We start from the raw sequence: 15852 nt of genomic DNA, 5'->3' as shown, positions 1-15852 counted from the left end.
CCTTCTGCTTACATTTTCCATCCAGTGGGGTGGCCTCTGATACTCTGTTGCATTTTATTTCTTATTAGTATCTTATCAATTTCATAGATATATCAAGCTAAAAATTATGATGTTATTGTAAATCCAGAGTATCATGTAGGTAACAAGGGGCTCTCATTACCTTCCATTCTGTTGAGGCTGCAGAATATCCAGCAGAAGCTGTTTAACTTCACTAGGTGATAGCTGATACAAGTCCAAAGCTGGCTTGTCTCCACCACGGATCTGAAGTTCATACTCCATGGCATGGATGATCCACCTGAAACAAAACAGGGGAAGCATGAATCAATAACTCTTGAAATAAAATCACCTTCTGCTTCTCTCAGTAATACCCTTAATAGCACTGACCCATTCAAAGGAGAATGAAGAAGAGGCCATTTGAATTTCCTGAACCGTTGATACAATTACTTCCATCAAGATTATGTGACATGATCAGACTCTTATAAATGAGGCCTGCCCTTGCACAGGTGGTGAGGTTGTACAACATTAAAATAGTAAGTACTTAGGTTCTTAGCAAGTGAGATTTTACCCATCCATTGTGGTATTATTCTGTACATAAACAGCTGCCACTCTGTATTTTCTTAACACTAGATACATGCCAAAAAAAAAAAAAAAAAAAGGAAAGAGAGCTAGAGAGAAACAATGCATTTCAAGAAATAGGCTGAGATATGCTATTATGTAAATGTTCCTTTCTCTGAAATCTCAAGCTTTTTGTTTTAAACCAATTTCCTTTACTTTGTAGTCATTCCTTTGGGGTGAGAGGAGCCAGTCAAGTACCTGTCTTTGAAATACAAGGACACAATTAGTTATAACTTAGTTATAGTTGTACATTAAAGATGTACTTTAACCAATAGGTTGCAGAAGAGCCAAAATATTTAATTATTTTATGTGTAAATAATTTTTTGAGGAGGTTTTAAAAAGTATTTTTGTAGATTCATCTCATTTCTTTCATTTACTATATTCTGAGGACAGAACTCAGATAAACTAGTTATGAAAACCGAAGAAAACTCTGGAAATAATACTGTGCCTTAGGGAATGAGAAATTTACACACCATTAGGAAAAGCCAGCGAATTAGTTTACACAGCAGATTCCTATGCTTCATCCTTAAATCCTTCAGTGAACACTGCACAAAGAGAGGCAGTGCAACTGAGCATCTGGAAAGAATGCATCTTTATTCACCCATGCTGCCTTTCTCTCCCATGCCTTCTCTTTCTCTTGATACACTTCCTTGAAAGGCAACCTACAAGGAAATTGCAGGTACAGAGATGAAAATGTTAGGGTAGATGTATTCAAAAGATTAAAGTCCTTCTTTCTGCCAATGCTGGTTTGCAAAACAACAGTGATGCATCCTTATGGGATGACTAATGTCTCTCAATGTAGCGAATAGTAAGAAAAAATGCGCCGGGCGCGGTGGCTCACGCTTGTAATCCCAGTACTTTGGGAGGCCGAGGCGGGTGGATCACGAGGTCAGGAGATCGAGACCACAGTGAAACCCCGTCTCTACTAAAAATACAAAAAATTAGCCGGGCGTGGTGGCAGGCGCCTGTAGTGCCAGCTACTCGGAGAGGCTGAGGCAGGAGAATGGCGTGAACCTGGGAGGCGGAGCTTGCAGTGAGCCGAGACTGCGCCACTGCACTCCAGCCTGGGCGACAGAGCGAGACTCCGACTCAAAAAAAAAAAAAAAAAAAGAAAAAACGCTAAGCCTTACCGGTTGAGCCAGAGAGGGTGTCAACTAGGCCTGATGGGCCAGGCCATAAGCCACAGGGTAACATGTATCAAGTTCTATGACAGTTCTAACCTCCACTGCCCTGAGCTCAGACAACTCTCAGCTCTTCCTACCTTCTCCCCTATTGTTTGTTGTTGCCATTTCTGGAAGTCGGGAGTTTAGTCTAGGGTAACACTTGAGATGGATTATAAGGGCATGAGAGATACACAAGGATGAAACACACTAATTTCTAGAAATCAATACTATTATTGTTGATACTATGTAATGAATATTTAATAGCTGCTCATTGGTAAGAGCAATAAAGATGAAGTATTTACAAACAACAAATGCCTGAAAGCTTCCTGTTATATACAACAACAGAACATGTAACAGAATTAAGATTTACCATTTCTATTTCTCTTGTCAGTCGAAAAGAAAAACTAGACTACACCTGTGTTCTGGCAAAGACTAGGCTTTCTTTACATCATCCTCATTCTTATTGACTGTATTTAGCAAAAATGTTACACAAGCATAAAAGTAACAAGAACATAGTTCTTTTCGATGCTTTGATGTTAAAGCTGCTTATGAAATTAGCTATTACAGCAACATTTTAGTTACAATAAACTACTCAGTGGGCCTCTTCTTTAAAATAAAAAGTTATATTTTTATTTTATAGGCTAGGCATAGAATTGTCTTCTATTTATTTTATTTATTTTATTCATTTCTTTAGATTTAAAACTTACATTTGAGGCAGTTTAGAATAACAGAAGGAATACTGAATTAAAAATCGAAAGACCTGCCTGTTGGTCTCCTCAATAAGTCAATGGAATGAAAAGGAAAGTGGGAGTTCCTGTTGTAGATGAAGTGATTTAAGAGACATAACCACTAACACCATGAGTCTTGCTTTATGTCATGATTCAAAAACAGACCAACTGTAAAAAGTCATTTCGGGGATAACCCGGAGAAATTTAAGTAAGAATTGAGTATCTTGTGATATTAAAAAAAATTACTGCTAATTTTGGTGGGTATGGTAATGGTATTGGGAGCATTGAGATAATGTCCTTTTTTAGAGATATATACTCACTAAAATACTCACAGGTAAAAGTTAAATGTCTGGCATTTGCTTTATAATATACTATAGCAAAATAAAAGATAAAGCAAATATAGCAAATACAAATAGCTAAGCACTGCTTATACCCACTAAATAATGAGTATATGGGAATGTACCAAATAATTCATTATACACTTAAAATTCTTCATAATGAAAAGCAAAGACAGACTTAAATACTAATTCTGTCACTTACCAACTGTGCCCCATTGGCAGGTTATTTTTCAAATGGGAATACTACTATTACTAATTGAACTTTATGAAATTATTTTGAGGAACAAATAATGTCTATAAACAGGCTCTGAAATGTTAAAGAGTCATAAAAATGTTAGTAAGTTATTGTTATGTGACTTCTTAAACTCAGTTTAGAGGAAGGTAATGCAAATTTTTAATTCAAATCTTGGAGTTATTTAAGCAAGTGTCACAGTCAATTAACTTCAGGAGGTATCTTCTAAAATAAATAACATTTTTATTTTTAAAAGGCTTACTTTTTAAAGTCTGCCACTAACTTGAGTTATTAAAACTAAACATAGTTTATCATATTTATCTTTTAAAATCCTTAGTATCACACACAAAGATAGCTGGAGACCTTAATGTTTTCCCTTAGACTTCTATTTACAAAATCTCAGCAGTTTTCTGAGCAAATTATTGACAACATTGTTTTCAAAAATCATCAAAGAAAGAAGGTTTTTCACTCATTCAAGCATAAATAAATACAATCTGTCATATTATTAAAATACATTTATTGGCAGGGTACAGTGGCTCATGCCTGTAATCCCAGCACTCCGGGAGGCCGAGGCGGGCAGATCACGAGGTCAGGAGATTGAGACCATCCTGGCTAACACGGTGAAACCCTGTCTCCACTAAAAATACAAAAAATCAGCTGGGTGTGGTGGCAGGCGCCTGTAGTCCCAGCTACTCGGGAGGCTGAGGCAGGAGAATGGTGTGAACCCAGGAGGCAGGGCTTGCAGTAAACCGAGATCACGCCACTGCACTCCAGCCTGGGCAACAGAGTGAGACTCCATCTCAAAAAAAAAAAAAAAAAGAAAAAGGAAAAAAACACATTTATTCATTAAAATTGTTGGTCAAACTAATCTTTTTATACCTTGGAATTCTTCAAATAAAAACAGCAAAACAGCCTTAGACATAAACTATAAAACTATTAATAGCTGTCAGAAATCTGCAGAAAGTAAATTACCAAGGAGTAACACAGTTAAGAATATCAAAGACATTTTATCCATTTGTAGGACTACTAATAAAGGAGGACATAGGAAAATCAGGCTAATTATCCCTCATTCCCAATGACAAGGCCATAAAATCTGATTTGATTATTTTAGTACAAAAGCATTTTTTTTTTTTTTTTTGAGAAGGAGTCTCACCCTGTCACCCAGGCTGGAATGCAATGGCATGATCTTGGGTCACCGCAACCTCCGGCTCCCAGGTTAAAGTGATTCTCCTGCCTAAGTCTCCTGAGTAGCTGGGATTACAGATGTGTGCCACCACGCCCGACTAATTTTTGTATTTTTAGTAGAGACGAGGTTTCACCATGTTGGACAGGCTGGTCTTGAACTCCTAACCTCGTGATCCACCCACCTCGGCCTTCCAAAGTGCTGGGATTACAGGTGTAGGCCACTGTGCCTGGCCAGTACAAAAGCATTTAAATACAAAATAGGGAAAGGAAAAGATGGATGGAAGGAAGGAAGGAAGGAAGGAAGGAAGGAAGGAAGGAAGGAAGGAAGGAAGGAAGGAAGGAAGGAAGGGCAAAAGAAAGAAAATGTAGAAGGTCAAAATAATGAAGGTTATGGATGGCCCAGAGCTTTATACATTCAGTCTGTGTAAGAGCCAGAGATGCTCTACTCGCCAATAAGCAAGTGAGAAAGTGGTAGATACACACAACTGATCAAATCAACCTTCATATATATCCAGGTTTGACTTGAGGACAATGAATTCTTTGGGACTGCTGGAAAAGCACAAAAGGGAATGTTAGTATTCTTCAGACAGTTCTGGGAATAAGCTTATCCTTTCAAAACCACTCTTTTTTTTTTTGAGACGGAGTCTCGCTCTGTCGCCCAGGCTGGAGCGCCAGAGTGTAGTGGTGCTATCTCAGCTCACTGCAAGCTCTGCCTCCCGGGCTCATGCCATTCTCCTGCCTCAGCTTCCCGAGTAACTGGGACTACAGGCGCCCGCCACTACGCCCAGCTAATTTTTTGTATTTTTTAGTAGAGACGGGGTTTCACTGTGTTAGCGAGGATGGGCTCGATCTCCTGACCTCGTGATCCGCCTACCTTGGCCTCCCAGAGTGCTGGGATTACAGGCGTAAGCCACCGCGCCCGGCCTAAAATCACTTGTTTGGAGGTTAGTAAGGATACGGTGTGTGTATTGGCATGTTTCTTTCCGATATGCCCTAATTAAGGAGTACAATATGAAATAAAGTACATGGAAATCTGACAGCAGTGGTAAACCAGAACACTTGAAATTTTCTTTTTTCTTTTTTGAGACATGGTCTTACTTGTCGCCCAGGGTGGAGTGCAGCTGTGTGATCTTGGCTTACTGCAATGTCCACCTCCTAGGCTCAAGCAATCCTCCCACCTCAGCCTCCCGAGTAGCTGGGACTACAGGCAGGCACCACTACACCCAGCTAATTTTTAATTTTTTTGTAGAGAAGGGGTTTTGCCATGTTGCCTAACTGGTCTCAAACTCCTGGGCTCAAGTGATTCATCCACCTTGGCCCCTCAAAGTGCTGGGATTACAGGTATGAGCCACTGCACCTGACCAGCTGAAATTTTCTGGAAAAAAAAAAAAAAAGCCATACAGAATAGAACTGATCCTTGGAAAAAAAAAATTTTTTTAAATAATCATTTTAAGATTTCAAGATAATACAAGGATCTGCTAAGTTTGCTGTTAAACAAATGATTAGATGATTTTGTGCAAACATTTAACTAAGCCATATGTTATGGACTGAATTCTTTCTCCCCCTCCAAATTCATATGTTGAAGCCCTAACTCCACTGTGATGGTATCTGGAGATGGGGTCTTTGGGAGGTAATTAGGTTTAGATGAGGTCATGAGGTAGGGGCCCTTACGCTGGGATTAGTACCCTTATGAGAAGATATACCAGAGAGCTCTCTCTCTCCATCAGAGGACACAGGACACAGAAGGCAGCCATCTGCAAGCCAGGAGGACAGCCCTCACCAGAAACCAAATTGGCAGGGACCCTGACCTTGGCCTTTCCAGCCTGCAGATTGTGAGAAAATAAATTTCTGTGTTTAAGCCATTCCATCTATGGCATTTTGTTATGGAAGCCAGAGCTGACACACCAAATGATAGAAGATGGGAAAGTTGCAAGAAGGGACTTCTTTTGCTTAATTCATATTAATATGGAGAGGAGTACAATTTGATGAGGCAAATTGAGCTATCTGTTTGGTGACTGAAGGATGTGGATTCACTCTATCACTGATCCAATCACAACAGAATAGAGGTTGGGGAGTTTCATCATCTCACCTCCTTACCTCATATCAAATGTCAAAAGCAAAGACCTCGGAATGAGTATCAGAATCGTGCTAATGAACTTGGTGCTGTAATTATTTTCTCTTTCCTTTAGTGCATAAGCAACGTTATAGTCTGCTATCTATGACAACAATAGCTCTCTCTAAGCTTCGAATGTGTGATCCACAGATACATTTTCGGACATCAGAGGACAAGGTACGTCTGGATCATAATTGCTTACAGAGGATGCCCTGGCAGTATGAAAAGCAGAGATGAAAAAGGCTTGATAACATATATCCTCTGGGGTTATCTCTAAGTAAAGCCTGACTGACAGACCTGCAGCAGAAAGCAGTTGATTGGAGGTCTTTACAGTAATGGGCCTGGCAGGAACTTGATCTATTTCAACAGGAAAGCTGGAGCACAAATCAATAATGAGACAGCAAATCAAATCATTATCAGAACAGAATACCATTCCTGTGAGCAGGTTAATTTTGTTCACTGGAGTGCCTGATAGCAGTAAAGTTGAAGAAATTGCATTGGTAAGATTAACCTTGGAAAAAAGAGAAAAGAGACATGGTGCTATTGGTTTAAAAGCAATTGAAGTAATGGGTAATGTAAATAAATAAAATTTAAAAAAACACTAAGAGAGAGTAGTTAAACCTGAGATAAAAGTATACTCAGTGCAAGGGAATTCTGGTTAAGATGTACCATGATTAAGGCAAATGTTCTTATTTCTTATGTCCATTCAGCCTAGTGAACGCTAGCATCCAAGAAGAATATGGTATCAAAACATGACCAATCAATCAACCTCTTTAATCATAATTAACATTTAAAAGAGAGAAACAATAGCAAAAAGCCAAGTAAGACTGAGTCTGATGTGCTTATTGTACCATAAGGCAGTAAAAAAAGAATACATTCTATAAATCCCCTCCCTTTCTTTTAAAATTGTGCTACAACCACTACAATACACAAAGGACTAACTCAGAAGCAGTTACATGTTTAACAATTTATAGGAAATTTGACATTCAAAGACTCTATAAATGAATAATTTGCTCACCAATTTTAAGCAAACTAAAAACCTTCCAGGGACTAATTCAAGGTAAACTTTGTAAAGAAACATACTGAGTATGTATTTGCTGCTGCTAATAGACAAATATGCAAGGGGCCCATTCACTTAAAGGGGTTGAGGCCTTAGTATAATTTATTGAGGATGAAGTCTAATAAAAACATAGAAGACACAAAAGTATCTTTTTACTCTTCAGAGGGGCACTATTACAAGCCCCACAGACAGGATGACAGTTATCTGAAGTTGTCTGATATCCCTGGGGGAGAAACAGCATTCCCAAATCTTTAGTACTGTGGTGGAAGAATGCTGTGGGCATAGGTCTGAAGGGATTTTAGGGTGTTTGCCACAGGTGTCGTGAGTGTCTACCAGGTGACGAAGAGGTGATACCATGTTAGATGGCAAGAGATCATCCCAATGGGATTCTGAGATGGAGTTTCCATATGAGATGCTTTGGGATCATTCCACTGGGCCTACAAGGGACTCAACCATGGCTGAAAGGGCCCCCTCCTCCAAGGTGAACTTCTCTTGTGAGAGCACACGGCCTTTGCAAACCTATGACCAGAAGACAAGAGTGAGTGAGACGGAGACAGAGAGAGAGAGACAGAGTGAGTGTGTGTGTGTGTGTGTGTGTGTGTGTGTGTGTGTGTGTGTGTGTGTTGGGAGAAGAGGGAGGTTCCTCCTACGGCACCTTGAGATTTGTGGTGTGTAAAAAGCACTCCCCAGATGGAGCTGTTCTCCAAATGTCATAGGGAGAAGACCTCAAATTATCAAATACCACAGTGATAATGTTGAAGCTTTGCCCTTGCAAAACATCTTCACATTTTTTACCCAGAATCACCACATCCAACGAGGACACCAAAGCAGGCATAGCCCCGCTGTTACTGACCAGGGTAACAGGGGTGGAAGAGGGGTGGGGGAGCATGAACTCTGCATCACTCACACTAGTTCCAAATCCTGGTTCTTGGCCCGTGACCTTGGGAAAGTTATCTAATTTTGCAGAATTTCAAGCAGCTTGTGTGTCAACTTACAGAGTTTTTGTGAGGATTATCTGAGATAACCCAAAGGGCAAGCACCTAGAAAATGGGCCCCCAGCAAACATTAGATCTCTTCCTCTGAACATAAGAAAGGGGAACTCATTTGCCTGAGATAGTCACTTAAGTTACTGGCAGAAATGGGAATAAAATTCAAGGCTTTCCACTTGTAACTCTCAAATTGGTGTTATCCAGAGAGCTGAATTCAGTGGCAGGGGTGGTTTTGCCTTAGGGGAGGTGGAAGATTTTCCATAGAGGAGTTACACGGCAACTGTCTACCATTTGTCCTTATCCCAGCATCTCTATCTTTGCTGGTTCCAGTACACAGCACCAAGGGCTCAGTGCATATTCACTAGCTCACACATTTTGGACTAGCTGTTAACTTCGAACAATGACATCTGCCCTGGACCTACAAAGAAGGGTTAGTCTTCAGGAAAATATTATTTCCTCTGCAAATACTGACCTTGAAAGTATGGCAAAATATAATTTCAAATTATTCTTATGCTTTGCCTCCTAAATCAATGTTGATGCAGCAACAGGCAGGCAGGTTTATATTTCAGAAAGCTTTTTTTGTGTGGTTAACATAATGAGGCTCTGTATTTGCCAGAGGTATCCTAGAATATTACAAGGAAGTGAAAAGTCTTCTCTAGACTTTTCTGAACTTTTCATGGCATCTTAAAATTAGGTTAGCGCAAAAGCAATTGTGGTTTCAGCCACTACTTTCAATGGCAAAAAACACGATTACTTTTGCACCAACACAATATATCTACTGTAGTATACAAGCGGCCAACTTAGAACCATCCCATTTTCTCTGTCTTGTGATGAATAAAGGTGCAAAATCTCATTTATTCGGTCTGTTAACTTGTACCTACTCAAGTTCCTTACACTGTAAAATGCTAAACAGTACTGATCCTAGATTGGAGGCCTGGCAGACAAAAAAACAAAACAAAACAAAAAAAATCTGGCATCTGGCACATCATAGTTACTACATGAACTTGAATACAATATGGATCATAAATTGAAATCATGTATGAGAGATCATAAAGGCCATAAAGTTTTAGAAATAAACACTAAAGCCTGTTTCTGTGAGTAATGGCAATAGTATACAGAAGCAAAAACATGCAAAAAGTACTTAAGATTGAAGAATAAGAACACTGGAGTCAGGCAGACCTGGGTGTAAATCCCAGTTCTTCCACTTACTGACAAAGACAGCCCATGTACACTCTCCAAATCTCAATTTCTTTGCTGTAAAACGGTGGTTCTAGTGCCTACTTTAAAGTTGTTGTAGGGATTAAATCGGATAATATATGTGAAGAATTTTTATTCTTCTATTATTCATTGCTTAGCATATAACGGATATTCAATAAATAATATTTGTGGCTATAGTGATGGAGGAAGAGAAGGTGGATGGTTTACTAGAGTGATCTTTTGAGTGCAATGATCACATGTTATTTAAACTTGTCTCCTCTTAGATCATTACTGGAAACACTGCTAAGAGATGTACGATTGTAAGGCAACCTGTCCTATACTCTGATATGATTAACTACACCATTCCATTAATAACTCCGTGGAGAAAAGTGCTACATCCTGATATCTTCTGTATATATGAATGGACTTTCATAAAAACAAGGCCCTGTTTAACTTGGTCATTTCCTGAAGGACATGATTTAATTAAATCTTCTTTTATACTTAATTCCAACAACATGTGGCACAAAACCAAGTATGTTTATCAAAATTAAGAGCCATTTACTTCGACATACTTTCTTTTTGCTTTTCCTAAATTCCACATTACTAGCTCAAAGCAAACCTGACTCTGCTTATATACCATATGTTAAACAATCCAATATTTATTGAGCATCTCTGATGAAAGAGACTATAAGACAGACGGGAAGTAATACAAGATCTAGTTCCTATCCTTAGCAGAAGGAAATTTCTTAAATAAATCACTCCTTAATAAAAAAAAATACCAGATTGCTCCCCAACTGAAATTGCCCCAGTGGTTAGAACTGATGTGGTGAGACCCACATAAGAGTGAAATGTACATCGTAGGTCAGGCAGGGACACTATTAATACTTGCAATGAGAATATAACGCCACAATTCCAGAATGAGTTTCAGGACGGTGAATAATTAAGGTTTCATAGCAAATTTCTTTATGAGTCAGTTGACTGTTAAATACTAAGTCACATGCTGCCACCTGACATTTTTAAATGGCATGTCATTTCTCATGGAAAGCACTGAACATACAGAGTAGCAGATATAAAAACAGAAAGAATGCTATTTTTAGGATAAATACCTATTCCCATGAATAGAAAGAAGCATCAGGTTAGAGTTGAATTTAAGAAAGGGAATTACATGAGACTTGTAGAGGACCTAAATTGGCTTAAAATGCTGAATAAGCAGTAAAGGAAAAACTACTATAGACTGAAAAACACAGCAGTGTAAAATCTTGGGAAACTGTTTACCTTCACTCTAAGGCTTTGTTGAAACCTCTACAAGGATGGCTGTCACTTGAAAAGGCTTCCTGAACACTTATTACACTTATTTCAAAGAATGTGCTTTGGAAGACTTATAACCTATACTTCTCAGTCTGTCTCAGATCAATGCCTGAGTCTGTGATAATAGAGTACTTTTATACCATGTATAGAGATGGAGAATCACATTTCTTTTCATTTAGAGAGAGAACCATTTCTCTATCCTCATATGGAGTCAAGAGGTTGGAGTTGAAAATATCAGGGCAAACAGACTGAACAAATCAGGATATAACTCAAAGTTCTTACAACTGATTCAAAATAGCTCCGAATCTTTGAAAGAAACTATTTTAAGGGATAAAAGTGAAGGTCAAGTTCTATGCAGGTAATTTACTTTCAATCAAAAGAAAGAAGAGACAAAGATAAGGAAATCTGACTGAAATATACTGTAGCTGAAATCAGGCAAATCACTTAAAAATAGTAAGCTAAAGTAATTTTTAAAATAATACTGAAAAATGTAACTTAGAAAGTAGAAATCTCCTAGAGAAAGTAACTGACACCAATTTGATATATATGTTTCAGATACTTTTGCACACATACATTACACAGATATATGTATGGTATTATTATTCTTTTATAAAAAGTGGAACAATACACTACATCTTTTTTTACATTTAATTTATCTAGGACATTCATAAATGTCAGTATATAGGACTTTATCTTGTTCACTGTAGATAGCACAGCATTTTTTAGATGGCTAAAAACCAATTTATTCAAACTATTTCCTACTAATGAACATCCAAGTTGTTTGCAATGTTTCACTATTTCTGATAATGCTGAAATGAAGACTGCTGCAAAATATATCTTTATGGTACTTGTGTGAATACTGTGAACTCCTTGGATGAGAACTGATGAATTACGATATATGCAGATATTGCCAAATAGGCAATGCGTTTTTCACATGTGATTTTGAAGGAAAATTGCGTAATAATGTTTAAAAAAGTACGTCACATTTATGTGTAAAACTAGTGGAATGAAAAGGAGCTCAACCCAACAATAAACAGAAAAGGAAAAAAGTTATAAGAAAGCACGGTAAATATAAAATATAAAATGTAGAAATAGGTCAAAATGTAAAAGAAAGAAAACAAATATGAAATATATATTTCTATTAAAAGATAACATTATGTATATAGTTAATACTACTGTACTGTATATTTAAAAATGGTTAAGATGGTAAATTTTATGTTACATGCTTCTTATAAGATGTTCTCAGAGTATATTAATAAATACAGTGTAGTGCTGAATATAAAAACATACATAATACATATAAAATTATAAAAGAACATTGAATGCAAAAAGGATGGAAGACAATATAGCAAGCTAATAATGACAGATAGAGAAAGGTATGGCAATAATATTTGACAAACATAATTCAGTTGTTTTTTATGCATGGTAACAGTACCGTGTTTATGCTTTGAAAAAGTTCTTATGTTTTTTAGATATAAATTTAAGTATTTACAGATTAGAAGATACGGATTTGCCTTTCAAAACTGACAGGGTACTGTGGGGGCAGGTGGGTAGTAGATGGGGGTATGGGTGAAGTAAGACGGACCAGATGATAATATTGTTGAGGCTGGCTGATAGTATGGGCACATAAGTCTGTATTATACTAGTCTCTGCATTTTTGTAAATGTTTGAAGTTTAAAAAAAAGTTGAAAAGTAATCAATGACATGAAGATACATTGGTAAAAGTTATGAAGAGACATGGACAAAACCAAAGTTTTAAACTACATAAAGCAGCCAGGTGAGGTGGCTCACACCTGTAATCCCAGTACTTTGGGAGGCTGAGGCAGGCAGATCACTAAAGGTAAAGAGTTCAAGACCAGCTTGGCCAACATCGTGAAGCCCTGTCTCTACTAAAAATACAAAAATTAGCTGGATGTGGTGGTGCATGCTTGTAATCCCAGCCACTTGGGAGGCTGAGGTGGGAGGATTGCTTGAACCCGGGAGGCGGCAGTTGCAGTGAGCTGAGATCGCACCACTGCACTCTAGCCTGTGTGATAGGAATGAGACTCCAACTCAAAAAATAAAAAACAACTACATAAAGCAAAACTGATAAAAATAAAAATGCAAGGAGAAATTGATACAACCACAATTATAATGAGAAATTAAGAGTTTTATCAGCAATGATCAAATACAGATAGTAAAGATATTAAAATTCCAATTTTACAGTTAGCAAGCTACATATACTTATTTCACACTCATACACATACATGTATGTTTGCACCCAACAGAGAATGTATATTCTTTTCAAACACTTGAGAAACACCCTCCAAAGTTGGCCACATGTTAGATTACACTATAAGCTCAGATATCACTGGGCTCTTTTACAATCAGGACATACTCACATGATACTTGTACAATAAAAAATGTATTTAAAAAAGAAACATTTATACTTCCTTAGCTTGTCATAGACTTTTAAAACATATCTCATTTCATTTCATATAAAACAAAGAAACTGGTATTAAAGTGAGGCTAGAGAGGTTCAGTCATTTATCCAAGGTTACTGAGACGACAATGGCAGTTGGAACTTGAATTCAGTTCTGCTGAATTCCAGAGCCTGGTTATTAATTTTTCCTACACCATGCTGCCTCATAAAATTCTTGATTACGAATATTCAAGATTATTTTGATTTCTTCTCCAAGAACAATATTAAAAATCAATAAGTAGATTTTGGTAGAAAATGGGTATAGAATATTCTTAAAAGGACCAAATTTTTATCTGAATGTGTCCTCCTGACAGTTTTACTGAAAATCATTCTTCTCTTAAGGCCTATCCATTTTATTGCTAGGAATTTTTGCAAGGACTGTGCTTAGTGTTTTACACGACACAGCTGTTGAAATTTCTAGGGTTTGATTTTACCAGACAAAGGAGTTACTTCGCTATGTCTAACTCGGGTGTGAAATAAACGTTAAGGGTTCTTTCAGGCTAGTGGCATTTATTTTTCATACCCCCAGATATTGCCTGCATGGCTTAGAGGACAGGTGCTCTTTGCTGAACACTCACCAGACACCAGGAACATTGCTTCACTTGGAGAGGCTGGGTCTGTTAGAGGACAACTTGAACAATTCTCTTTATGCAAATGCAAAGGACTTCACTCACCCGATTCGTATTTTCAGCATGCCACTGAATAACTCAGGGTTATTGGAGATGATCCAGCCAATATGGATGACCAGTTCTTGCTGAATGACCGCTTCCCTCTCATCATGGGTGTTACACTTATAATAGATGATGTTTTGAATCACTCTTGGAGACAAAGGATTAGAGATAACTTCTTCTTCATGCCCAAAGGCACCCAGAGTTACCTACGAGTGGCAGAATTTTATTGTAAAATTCTCCTAGCTACTAAAAGATAAAAATTTTAAAAATTCAAGGCTCAGAATGACTGGCAGGCTGAAATTACTCTATATAAGCTAGGGAATTAGGTAGAATAACTGTTCCTGGTATTTATTAAAATGGCTTTCAAAGCGTGACTCCCAATGGAATTCATGATGGTTCACAGTCTAGTCTAAAATATAAGGGCAGGTGAGGGTTCCAGTTAGGGTAGTGGAGGTGAGTGGATAAAAGCAGGGAAGGAATATAAATAACTATTAAGTTAAAATTATTCTGAATGACTTTAGTACTAGAAACTCCCCAGAGAAACCAGAACAGGTTGAAGAGTTTCACTTTACTGCAGACTACACAATCTGGTATTTGAGAGATAAACTTTTTGATTCTTTTATAGTTTCTCAGGCAGATCCTTTTGCCTCAACAACACTATAACCTTTCAAAGGCAGGTGTGACGCCACCCAGTTCCTGTGTAGCCCTCATTTTTCTGGGCATAATGCAAGGTGCCTGGTGAGGGTTAAAATATGTGGTGACAGATCTCTCACCTGTGGAGGGGAAGGAACAGGCTGCCCACAGCCTGAGACAGGAGACAGCACAGAGTGAAATGGCCAGAAAAACTCCGGGCAGAATGCTGCTTAAGCTGGCAAGGGGAATAAGCTGGTCTCTCTCTCTCCTCTATACCTGGCATTCTTCTCCCAGGGGACTCTGCAGGCCGCCCTTCTCCCTGAGTACCCCTTTCCATTTCTTTTCCATGTACAGTTTACAATTATAAAAGGCAGAAAAAAAAGAATAGCATATTAAAGGCCACAGAGATGAGGGAAGAGAGCAGAACATGGAGTCTATTGCCTCGACTTTGTAATGGAGTGAAAACTGTGAACTGCTGGTTTATTATATCACAAGTGGCACGAATCAGTTAGTCTGAGTGTGAATACTTTTATTAAAATGTCAGTGTGTAAAGAAGAAAACAAACAGAAGGCACATCATTGCCTCTGGAAGCAATGATGACTAAGCCATGATTTCATTCCACAGAGCTTGAGGTGATCCGAATGTGATTGGTAGAAACAATATTACTTCAGTGCTTAGGGCGGCATTTGAAAAACGCATGAGTAAAATTTCTGAATGCTCCATTCTCATTTCTTTTTTGTAAAGAGGTAAGATGCGGTCAGAGAATGGACTTCATGCCTCTGGTAATGAAGCTGAGCTACTGGCCTCCGAGTCTTACCCAGCTCTGTAAGTGACTGTTACCCTGGGAGACACGCTAGTGTGATGAGCAATGGTCCAGGCACAACCTTAGGGCAGGCTCTGAGGCTTTCAGGATGTAGCCCCCTTTAGATATTGTGTAGATTGGACAGGACCAACCCTAACCCATCCTTTCTCCCAGTATCAGGTGCTGATGACCGTGAAGATCTCCAAAAGCTTCTGAATGTTCATATGCAGAGTTAACTCTTTTCAGATATGCTACAAGGATCTAAAATCCAAGGAAAAATATCTTCTCAAAGCCTGTTTAACTTTCTTTCAGAGGTGGCTTGGTTCAGGGTAAAAATACAAGACTGGCTGGAGGTGA

At 38.2% G+C, this 15852-nt stretch overlaps 1 protein-coding gene across 6 annotated transcripts in view; it reads right to left on the bottom strand.

The window, feature by feature from the left end:
- PHKB (phosphorylase kinase regulatory subunit beta) overlaps positions 1-15852 on the bottom strand; it is a 239098-nt gene that overhangs the window by 13951 nt on the left and 209295 nt on the right. For all 6 annotated transcript variants that reach the window (XM_055233310.2, XM_055233313.1, XM_055233309.2 and 3 more), the window contains 2 exons: positions 14064-14266; positions 161-295 (listed from right to left, as the gene is read on the bottom strand). In XM_055233310.2, the coding sequence (XP_055089285.1) occupies positions 161-295; positions 14064-14266 (338 nt within the window). The remainder of the gene's footprint in view (positions 1-160; positions 296-14063; positions 14267-15852) is intronic.

Source organism: Symphalangus syndactylus, chromosome 11 (assembly GCF_028878055.3).
Source record: "Symphalangus syndactylus isolate Jambi chromosome 11, NHGRI_mSymSyn1-v2.1_pri, whole genome shotgun sequence".
Taxonomy (NCBI): Eukaryota; Metazoa; Chordata; class Mammalia; order Primates; family Hylobatidae; genus Symphalangus; species Symphalangus syndactylus.
The sequence above is the reverse complement of the archived record's forward strand: the minus strand, read 5'-3'. Positions and strand labels throughout refer to the sequence as shown.